Source organism: Zonotrichia leucophrys, chromosome 4 (genome assembly GCF_028769735.1).
Source record: "Zonotrichia leucophrys gambelii isolate GWCS_2022_RI chromosome 4, RI_Zleu_2.0, whole genome shotgun sequence".
Taxonomy (NCBI): Eukaryota; Metazoa; Chordata; class Aves; order Passeriformes; family Passerellidae; genus Zonotrichia; species Zonotrichia leucophrys.
Genome location: NC_088173.1, coordinates 3,995,368 through 4,007,217, shown reverse-complemented (window position 1 = coordinate 4,007,217; position 11,850 = coordinate 3,995,368). Strand labels below are relative to the sequence as shown.

Sequence of the window (11,850 nt, the reverse complement as noted above, 5' to 3'; positions counted from 1 at the left end):
CTACATCCATGTAATTCACTAGCACACTTACACTGCATCCCTTGCTGCCTTTGTCATGCACCTTTGGAAGCCTAAGTTGCACATACCAATGAACCCCTTCCTTCCTTCCCTCCTTCTTTCTTCACTGTTTTTTCTTTTCTTCAAAGATTAGGCATCACTGCTGGGGATTTTTATCTGTAGAAATGATATGGAGAAAATGTGGATTATTTCAACTTTGATTTTCTGTGAGTGATTAATTTGCTATTTCTGCTGTGAGATTCAATTCAAATTCCACCTGATTTGCAGGTGGCTTTTAAAAAAAATCTCTGAATCAGAAATTACTGTTAATAAAGAAGCTGGTATGTGATGACAATTTCTGGTGCTCAGAAAATAGGAGACCTAATTTTACACATTTTTAAGGATGCTCAGCTACAGCATAGTTGGAGTATCAAGTATCTGGGACTAGCTCTGGGCTCTATTATTTCTTTCTCATACTTCTGGATGGAAAAGCCCTGAGCTTTTTCAAAGTTGGGAACTTGGTAAGTGGTATTACTTCCCTTCAACTTCTAGTCCAAAGCCTTTACTGAGAATTTGTGTAAGCACATTACTAAGTGCACTTAGATGAGAACTAGAGTCACTGTTCTCAGAAAGCATGAACTGGTAAATAGGTAATAAGCAACTTTAGGCTTTTCCAACTATATAGAAGCAACTGTTCCATTGGACCAGGGAGCTGAATGGAAATTAACAACCACTGTAGACAGCACCGTACTTCTAGGGGAAGTCTCATCTCACGTGGTTTTGAACTGGCACCCCACCAACTGTGGTTTTGTGTTTGAATACCAAAAAATGTAACAACATAGATGTAGGCATAGATTATTATTATTTTTATTGCTTTTGTTAAAAAGTCAGTGAATGAACGATGGCACTATGCTGTAAAAACACAACATTACTGAGTGATCGACAGTATGAGGTCCATTATGACAAGATTTTAAACATGAAGCATAAGCTTCACTGCGGATTTCCAAATTAAAAAAAACAAGCTTAAGAGGTAAATGGATTAATAATAACTGACGTATGTGGAATTTCAATACTAAGTGAATACAAAGTGGACTTGCAAAAACCAAACATATAAAAATCATGTCCTGGGTGAATCTCCATTATAACAAAACACCAGTGCCTATAAACTCAGTGCTTAGTGACTGAAAAAAACTATGGCAATATTCCTAATTCTGAAGTTAACCCAACAACAACATATCCAAGGGTATTATTGCACAATGTTGCTTTAACTGGCTTGCAAACTACTTTTGCATTAAGAAAAGTGAGACTTACTCTTTTAGATATGTAATCTTATTTGAAAGATGCGTTGCAAAATAATGGCGTCCTAATTAGAACTTCTATACCCTTTATGAAACAGTTTAAGCATATCTGGCACATCATAAAGCTCTTGAAATGACTCCACTTCAGAAAAAATCTTTAGATTTCCTAAAGGATGGGTGGGCATAGAGTAGTAAATAAAGGGGGAAAAAATGACAGTGGATGTTACTTTCCCAGAAAAAAAAAAGATGTCTTACATTACACAGCAGATCAGAAATAAATAAGATGAAATTTGAAGAGTCTGAATACAAATCCTTGAATGATGCTGCAAGAGTCACAGGCTTCACCAAATTAATGTCAGTATATTTTGTTAAGAATAATGTAATTATTATATACAGTATGTTTATCAGATAATGCTAACTAACAATACACTAAATTAATGGTAGTTAGAGAAGAAATATACTAAACCAACATACTTAAAAAAAAGGAAGGCAACCCCCAGTTATGCATAGTTACATATGACAATGTCCAGCTCCCCGGAGTTCAATGGATTCACACATTCAAGCATCAGGAAGCAGTTTTCTGAGGTGTAAACAACATAATTAACAGAACCCAGCCAAGCTGTAAGGGAGTTACACCAACAAAAATTTCAAGTCCAATACAAATCACCTGTAAATGTTACCACTGCACAGTTGTAATGGGGCAGTCATCCATTCAAAGGTTTTACACTGACATATTTCTTCAAAAGACCTTCTAAAGGATGTGCTATTTAACTTGGTGGTGATCCAGACACAAACAAAAATGTGACAAACCCAAAGCACTTAGGTTTAGAAGCACTTATTGAAGAATCCATACCATATTTACAGTGTATTGCATATGACTGCATACACACTAGCAAGTTTCTCCTGTTTACTATTTCTTATGTGGCATCTTACTCTTCACAGTATTTCTACATACTAAGAGAAGAGTTTTTCCCCAGGCAACCAGCTTCTCTGATATGGAAAGCCACCATGCCCTTATCTTGCTTTGCCACAGTAAGGTGTGTATAACAAACACGACAATGTCAAATCCCCACGGATCATGACAAAATGACTCAGTTCTTCCCTTTGTTTCTTGTTCAGCTTCTCTGCTCCCTTACAGCTGTGCAGGTCAGTCAGCATCCAGTTCTTGTCTAGTAAGAAGAGGCTTCCCATCTGTATCACCCATCTTTTTTTGCATCTCTTCCACAGCTTTCAGCAGAGCTGCTCGCTCCTGCTCAAGAGTGAGAATGGACTGCTTCAGTTTGCCTTCATTGGTCAATAAAAGCTCTACTGTAGCTTCAAGGTTTTGGATTTTTCCATTAGCCACCTATCAAAGTAAAAAGATAGTAGGGGAGAAAGGATGGGAAGGGAAAAACTGGTAAATTTATTAATTACTGAAACCATCTTTAAACTATTTTTTGAGATGAATATATATAAAATACGAAAGAAATTATGAAAAATTAAACTTAGAATATAATGCAAAGTAATGAAATTAGAAAGTTGCCAAATCTCCAGATTTTATACCAAAGAACTGCAGGTTAAGATAAGCTTCTGTATGGGTCAGTTGGGAGATATTTTTGGCCAGCCACAGTTGTTGCTTTGCAAAACAAAGACAACTCAACATGTTAGCTGCATCCTCATTTCACCTCAACATTGAGTCCAATGAATACCAGGTTTGAAGGCAAAGGAGAAGAGGATTTTGAGCAATATGCAAATGGAAAACACATTGTGAAAAATTTCAAAAGTTCCCCCTCAAAAGGCTGCAAGTACTGGCATTCTACTTCATGGTGAAACAAAGTATTAGATGGTTCAGTCACCATGTGAGACCTGTAGGTACTCTGACAACGTCAGGTATCTGTCTGGAAGTTTCAGCACTGGATAATAACATTTGGAGACAGGATGAGTACAGGCTGGTCTTTGCTTTCAGGAAAGTATTTCCCTTTCTGATGAGCCCACTACCCATCCTGTAATTATGATGGGTTAAAAAGTTCAGCCCTTGGGGACAAAGTATTGACAAATGATATTGACCTGTTGACATTATCTGGTGATGCATTTCCCTCCTATCAGCAATGGGTCACCTTCCACCCTATGAAACAAGGTCTGATGCAGCCCACCTCCAAGACAAAGGGATTGCTCCAACACTACAGTGTAAGATAGTGAAGTTCCCTGCTGTGATTCTAGCTGCTGACTTGCCAGTACTCAGGTGGAGACGAGCTTCATAATAAACTGATTAAGGCTGTCAAGTCTATAGGGACAGGAGTGGGTGGAAGATCCCAAAATCACAGAGTGGATAGGGTTGGAAGGGATCCCTGGAGGTCATTCAGGTGCAACATCCCTGCTCAACCAGGGTCCCCTGGAGCATGTCATTCAGGACTGTGTCCTGAGTGCTTGTGAATAGCTCCAGTGAGGGAGACTCCACAACCTCTCTGGGCCACCTGTGACAGTTCTCAGTCAAGGACATTGCGAAGTTCTCATGTTCAGGTGGAACTTCCTATGCATCAGTTTCTGCCCATTCCCTCTTTTCCTATTGCTCTGCACCTCTGAGTGGAGCCTGGCTCCATCCACTTCACACCTTCTCTTCATATCCTGATGACCTGCTCCAGGAGCTCCATGTCTCTCTTGCTCTGAGGAGCACAGAACTGGGCACAGCACTCCTGATGTGCCTCACCAGGGCTGAGTAGAGGGGCAGGATCACCTTCCTTGACCCACTGGCAATGCAGTTCCTAATGCTGCAGAGAATTCCATTGGCCTTCTTGGCCACAAGGACACTCTGCTGGCTCATGGACAGCCTGTTGTCCACCAGGATCCCCAGGTCCTTCTCCTCAGAGCTGCTGCCCAGCAGGTTGGCCCCCAGCCTGTGCTGGTGTCTGGGTTTATTCCTGCCCAGCTGCAGGACCCTGCACTTGCCCTTGTTACATTTCAGAAGGTTTGTCTGTGCCCGTCTCTCCAACCTGTCGAGGCCCCTCTGAAGGGCTGCACAGCACTCTGGGGTATTGGCTGCTCCTCCCAGCTTTGTGCCATCAGTGAACCCACTGAGGAGGCCTCTGCCCCTTCATCCAAGTCCTTGATGAATGAGACAAATAGTACTGGGCCTAGTATTGAACCCTGCGCAACACTGCTAGTCACAGGCCTCCAACTGGACTCTGTGCCACTGATCACAACTCTTTCAGCCAGTTTTCAATCCACCACACTGTCCACTGTCCAGCCCACACTTCCCAAGCTGAAGATCCTTGATACAGGTATTTACAGGACATCACATCTTGAATATCATCCCAGAAATCCGTCTTCCCCTTACTGTATCCAACAATTTCCTTGTCCATATTTGCCCAAAGCTTTATGAAAATATCTTGCAGAAGAGTGCCTCTCCTGACTTCTCTAAGGCTCAACCTAGAACCTAAAACAGGATCAGATCTCACAGGATCAGAATGTACAGCTGAAGCAAATTTTTGTTAGGAGGGGCAATCTAAATCTGCATGATTGACTGGCTTTAGTCAGGAAAAAGAACCAATGTCTGAGAAACCTAAACTTCCCTCAGCAATTATCTTACTAAGTTTATGTCTAATAATAATCAAGAGGTTTGAAATGTCTGCTTCTTACCCTTGAAGTCCCTTTCTCCGTCAAACTAAATGCACAGTCAAAAGTTCTATAGCAAACATCTGTTATAAAGCAGCCAGAAAACTGACTTCTTACTCAGATAAGCAAAGAATAACCCCTTACAAAGAACAGATACGCTGCCTCTGAAAAAGCTGCAGAATATATATTTTAGAAATTATTATTTCATGTAATGTTTAAACAATCTGGAAAACAGCTAAAAAATTGCAATAGAAAGTATGCTTTACAGACAATGCATCCTTCCTCTAATGTATCCTTAAATTGTGACATTAGAATTAGTATACTCATTTTTGGCAGAGTAGTATCCCTGCTGTAATAAAGCAGTGACTGAAAATATAAAAATGCAGTTGAAAAAGCACTTTATTTTTAGTTATCTTCTACAGATATGATTTTAATTAAAAGAGAAGAGGCAGTGTGTTGAATCTTTTCACTAACTACAAGTATATGCTCTAACCACCCCTCAGAATTTCTTCTGCATGTAAAATTTGAGGGCTAAACTACATAAAACTTAAGTGGCTACATTTTAAATTCACTAGACCAAACACCAATCCCTTCTGTGATGTGGAGTAGGAGAGGCTCTTCTGAAAAGGTGCATAAATTAGAAAATTAGAATGTTAATCATATATGAGATATAAATTGTACCTGCAGTTCTTCCAGGAGATCAAAGTTTTGTTTGCGCAAGCTGCTGTTTGCCTTTTCTAATTTATCCAGTCTCTGATTGTCATTTAAAGATGAATCTATAAGCTCGTCCTGAAGCACATGATATTCAACTTCATAAGCTTGCAACTGCTTGGCAATATCCATTTCAAACACCTGTTGTATAGAAAAATATTATTAGGTGCTGTGCAGATCAAAATTGTTGCTCTCTCAAGGCTTTAAAATCTATCGATCTAGACTCAGATATTTAATCAATGCATACAAAAAAATAACTTATTTTTTGGTATTCACATTTTCTATTGTGGAAATGGCAAGCCTGAGGCAGTAGAGTGCAATACATTGGCATTAGATCTACTTAAAAATTTTGCTACTGATTTGCTGCCTGACTTCAGCAAAACTACTTACACTAAAGGTTTCAAGAGTGTGGACTTTGTAGGGTATTCTCCTTTTCAAATTTAATACATCTCAGTTTGGCACAAACCTTTCTAGTCATACCCAGAATTAGTCGTCAGTTCAGAAAAAGTGTGGTCCAAAGTCCTGCCACATGTGTAAGGCTAAGTAAAATAAAAGCCTTAAATGAAAAACAGTAGACTTTGCTATCTTTATTTATGACTATATAGTATTTTTACAGACTGAAAGAAAAAATGTTCTATCCTTACACTAACACACTTAACAAAAACATAATGTAACATCAAAATAGATTTCTATTATTGTTAAATACAAATCACTGAAACGAATGCTCAGTCTTATCCATGAATATTAAGAAAACCTTTTCTTTTAAAAGCAGATAAATAAATTGAGAAGCAGAATGACCCAAGGGGAAAAAAACCTACTATTTTCTTTTCCTTTTTCTAGGTTTTGGCAAACATCTGCCTTCAAATTATTCATTATTATGACTCCAATTTCCACTACAAGCAGTGAAGAAGGTAGTAAATGAAAAGGACAAGTGTGCCAATCACAGAACATAGAAGAAATAAAAGTTGATTTAAAAATGTATTTGAAAAATAGCCCAAGAAGGGAAATTCCAGGGATATTCTTTATTTTTAAACCTCTTGTATTTTATTCATTTTGAAAATGAGTCAAATGTCAAATCCCATCTGAAATACCTGTTAAAAAGTCACAGGGACATTTGCCTATTTATTTGCTCTGTCTACAAATCTTTAACTGTTGGTTAAAGAAAACATCAGATGACAAAAAGTTTCTGTCACATGTCCAATAAAAAATTTTCTTGTAGTTAAATAGCAGCAGAAATGTATGTACTGAGCATCTAAGCACAAAAGGCTGAAATACAATTTTAATTTGAGTTTGATTACGCATAGGGAATTTTCATTTTCTGTGAATCTGAGCATCTCTGGAGAAGACACCCTGTTGAAATTTCACTAAAACAAGCAGTGCAATTCAGCAGGGCAGAATGTTACTTCCTCTCATGACCTCTGCCACTTTTAGCCTCTGTGCTCCTGAGGAGGGAGGGAAATCCCTGCTGTCATAACCAGAGTATGAAATCTGAAAGAAGGGAAACTTGAGGCAATAAAATGTTTGATTTGAAACCTAGCTAAGTGAAGGCATGTTAAGGCACGGAACCAAAGGCCATGCTGAAGAAGGATGAGGAGCATGGGGATTAACCCAGGAGCTGTGTATGGACTGTGGGCTGGTCAAAGAGCTGCTCTCTTCAGAGTCAGCCCTGATCAAAGTGGGGAACTGCTCTTTCTTCTACTCACTTCTACCTTCCCACTGCTCTTCCTTCTACTCACTTCTACCTTCCCACTTCCAATTTAGAGGAGTCAGGGCTGCCTAAACAGAGGCAGCTCTCCTTCAGCTCAAAGCACACGGTTTTCTGCAGGTCACGAAAGCACTGCAAGTTTTTCAGCCTGGCAGGTAACACACAACCCCCTTTGCCCCTTGGAAATTCCTTCTTTCCTTCCTCCTGCACAGACATTCTAGTTCTAATCTCTTTCCTTTGACAGTAAGCACCAGGAGCCTTTTTTCTAGCCCTAATGTGAGCTGTGTCCCCCTGAAGCTTTGCTGCCAGGGCTCAGAGGGAGCCCTTCAGCAGCCCTCTGCAGAGCACTGTGCTGCTGCTTTCTTTATCAACCCACGGGCTTTGATCTCTGGCAGCCCTTGGGAGGTGTCAGCATCTGCAGTTCTGCACAGTACAGCCCTTATGTTCTGGACCACAAAAGGCCTTCAGAAAAAACTGGCTAAAGCCCATCTTCTATTTGTCTGAAGCAGTTTAGATGTCAAGTGTAAAAAACACAGGATTTTTAAACAAGCAAGCCGTAATAGAAATAAGTTCTGTTTTTTTCATAATACATAAGTATCATCTGGAGTGTTACCAATGTTGCCTCATTTTCCTTGTCTGCTGTTCAAAAGAATTGTATCAAGGATTCCAAGTCTTGCTCTCTAGAGTCACTACTCACTGCAACAGTCTGCACTGCTCCATGTACTCCTGACAGAATTAGAAAGGTGCTGCTGTTACACACTGGGCCAGCACTATAAAGGCCAGAAGAGACAGTGTGGATGTGGGAAGGCTTCTAATTTCATTAAGTAAGGTTAACATTTGTGAGGCTCTTGTAAGTCAATTTTTGCTTCTGATATGAGACTTAGAAGGCAAGCTTTGATGAAATAAGAATTAATTTTCACTAAAGGTTTCATAAAGTAACAATAACCAATGGTTACAATATCATACAAAGCTACTAAGTCATCTTGGTTTACAAGTCATCTGCTTCCAGAAGTTTTCAACATCTTTCAAACTTCAAGGGAGTTCTCAGCTTGAAGGAGTAGCTGTTCTGCTTTTTCTGTTGAGAACTTAACAAGAGCATTCCTTTGCATACCTCTCAGGTTTTCAGTTTATTTCATACCTGACTAATGGTCTTTTCCATCTGTACCAAACCCAAGTTGGGGAGAGTGCTTTTAATAAAATCAACAATAGTTTCTAGATTCTCATGCTGCAGAATCAAGGGCTTGTGGCTTCCCAAAAGGCTTAAAGCCACTTTAAATATAGCCTCTGATCCTTGAAGAAAGAGCATATCTGTGAAAACAAGGAAAAAACAGGTTATACCAAGCAAGCACATCTTTTGACAAGAATATCAAAGCAAAAAATAGTCAAAAGACAACAACTTCTGATAGGAGTGACCTGGAGGTTAGATACACTGTGCTGGACATGTGCTCTTGGCTTTAGAAGTTTTATAGCATCAAGATTATTACTGTCAATACCACACTTGACTAACACAATCACTTATTAATTTGTTTAGTGAGTTTTCACCAAAAAAAGCAATTCAAGTTTAAGCTAGGTCTACAATAAATAAGTAGTCAAGTTTATCAATGTTGCCACTTTTTGTGCATGTAATACTTTAGTAAGCTGTTTTCATGTTCGTAGGAATATAAATTTGAATAGAAATCTGCTCCCAGTGTCCTTTAAAAATCGTAATACAACAGGGAAAAAACCTATACCTGAAGACACAACTGAAGATCTGAAATTCGGTTTTTCTCTCATGTGGTGGAAAAGCCACAAAACCACAATAAAACATTTAGCACATGAGGCTAAATGCACACTTTCCAGTAGCCTCAAGTTTCAGGTGCATGTGTTTATTTTTAGTATGTGTCTCAACCACTTCTGTTAATATGCTAATAAGGGTATTAATAAATACTCTGAAATCTTAGTCATACAGCTTAGGTGTAAATACTGCAGGTGGCCCTGCAATGACAGCACCTGGCATACCAAGCACACTGAAACCACAATATACAGTGACCTTTCAGTGTAATGTCCTTTCCTTTCTTTTACAAAGTGCTTATGTATTTACAGAGTAAAGAAATAGAAGTCTGCAATAAAGGCATCCGACAAGAAACCCAGCCTGTACAAACAGCATTGCCCTGCACTTGACTTTCCTGCTACTGTCAGAATCTGCTCCTGGTCTCACTGAAGGGCTCACCTTGCTACAGACAAAAGCATCTAATGAATTAAACAATACTGATGGAGGTGATAAAGGAATAGAAGATACTGTGGAGTTTTTATCATAGTTCCTAAATATAAAATTACTTTGAAAAGGCTTCTCTCTTGTTCTTTCCCTGCTTTGTATTTGAAGCTGTGAATGCAGCCACAATCAATATTTCAATACACAAACACTTCACATAAGAAGTAGCATAGTGACACACAAAAAAAAAAGAGCCTTGATACAAAAAAAAAAAAAAAAAAAAAAAAAAAAAGAAAAGTAAAGCAAAGAGATAGAAAAAACCCAGCATGCTGGAAGGACTACTAGCAAAACTACAGTTATCTCTGATGTAGTGAAGAACCTATGAAAGCACTGGCTAACAGCCTTTCTTAGTAAAACCAAACTATTTCCAAATTTGTATCATAATGAAATTCCCTTCTTGCACTCTTTAGCTTGCAATGTTGAAGCCATAAGTCATTTCACTCTCTCCCTCCAAGAAAGAAAAGCACAAGTAAAAACTAACCACAAATCTCACACTTTCTTGCCATTTGTCCTAGAAGGGGTGTAACATTTTTCAGCTCCGTGTTGAGCTGAATGTGAACTCCCGTGGCAGAAATGATTAAAAAGTCGTAACAGAGAAGGCATCTGCCTCAATTCTCTACTGAAAATCGTAAGTATGGTAAAACGATTCATAGGGAAAGCTCTGTATTAGGACAGGAAATACTGAAGAACAGCTAGAAACACAAAGTGAAAAAAGCAAAGCTAAAAAGAATGTGTTTTTATGATTCAGCACCTGCCCCCTAATGACATGCAGATTAACTCAAGGTGACCCGAAAGTTGTTAATGAAAGTCTGTATGACTGAGCTGGTAATACACAGCTGAAATCCCTCTCTCATTTAAAACAGCAAGTACTTAACAAAGACCTGTTTGTTATCCACTCCCCATGCTTCATATTAAGCAGGCTCCCAGCCAACAACAACACAGTGAAGGTACCCAAATTAATGTCAGCATGACTGGCAGTCTACAAGATTAAAAAAATTAAGTTTTATCTACAATCTTGAAACAAAATAAACACTATTCTATCAAATCTCCTCTATGAATAAGTAAGCAGGGGTACTAAAGAATGCATCTTTCATAACACGCTACTTTCATCAGCTCCTGCTCAGAAGTCTTCAAAGTTTGGACAGATAAATGAAAACTTAAAAGGAGTTTTGCTATTTGATTCATAAAACAGTCTAACCCATTTCTTTTACATATTGCCTTTTAGATGTCTGCAAAAAGCATGCTCTATGGAAATGCAAAAGAATGGTCTGTAACAATTATATAATTAAATATATAACTGTGGGCTAGCTTCAAATACTAGGGGTTCAGAAATTAACATGCTAGAAAATGGCAGTGCAATCTCAGACTAGTAGTAACCTATAATTCAGTCACTTCAGCATCAACATTCTTTCCTCCCAAGGGTTCTAATAAGTGAGCAATGAAAATCTGTATATGTATGTTCTGCAAGAATGTGTGAAGACATAGATCAAAAATGATTGGATTTTAACTTGCAATGTTGTTGCTGACAGCCATTGGCAGAGGAACAGCTCTAACCTTTTTTGTTTAAAGTTGTGTTTCAGAGTCTTTAGTATGGGTGAGGACAAGACTTTACTTTCTAATGTAAGAGAATGTCCAATGTTCCTAACCAACGTAGCTCCAGTAAACACTGTTTTAAGGAAATTACTAAATACAAAGGAAATACTGAATTTAAGGAAAATACGAAATACAAAGCTGCAAGTGTTGGTCACATTGAACTTTCTAAAAAACATCAGAGGTTTCTAAGAAGCAACAGTTTCTGTCACACATGCTTTTCTCTTCTTGATCTAAAATCAGATGTATGGAGATCATGTATCAGTGCCTTCTATTCTAAGGCAAAGTCTTTGTTTTCTAAAGCTCTACAATCCTTCAATGACAGAGAAAATACTAATCTGTGTATTAAGGCAGAAATCCAAATATACTGGATACAGAAGGCACTTTTACAACATCACTGCAGTCAATTGCCCCATTCAAACACTTCTTACCATGTATGATACTATGAAAGATTAAGAATAACAAAAAGATGAGCTGATTAGAAACTCAGTGTATGACACTTGCATACAGCACCTAATTTGACTCCTACAGATTATTACTGTCAGCTACATACTTGTTGATGCACATTAACCTGCTTTGCACTCTTCAAGGAAAAAAACATGCTGTTTTCCCTGGAGTTTGGATGCTAATCATGGGACATATAGTTTTATTCTATACACCATCCTTTTCACTGTGAGCTTTTCTAGCATTTCTTTTAGCATGCCCTT

The 11,850-nt window shown here is 38.5% G+C and overlaps 1 protein-coding gene across 12 annotated transcripts in view; it reads right to left on the bottom strand.

The window, feature by feature from the left end:
- Positions 1 to 866: 866 nt before the first annotated feature.
- TBC1D1 (TBC1 domain family member 1) overlaps positions 867 to 11,850 on the bottom strand; it is a 101,014-nt gene continuing 90,030 nt past the window's right edge. For all 12 annotated transcript variants that reach the window (XM_064710265.1, XM_064710264.1, XM_064710262.1 and 9 more), the window contains 3 exons: positions 8,441 to 8,610; positions 5,568 to 5,738; positions 867 to 2,640 (listed from right to left, as the gene is read on the bottom strand). In XM_064710265.1, the coding sequence (XP_064566335.1) occupies positions 2,443 to 2,640; positions 5,568 to 5,738; positions 8,441 to 8,610 (539 nt within the window). In that variant the 3' untranslated portion in view covers positions 867 to 2,442. The remainder of the gene's footprint in view (positions 2,641 to 5,567; positions 5,739 to 8,440; positions 8,611 to 11,850) is intronic.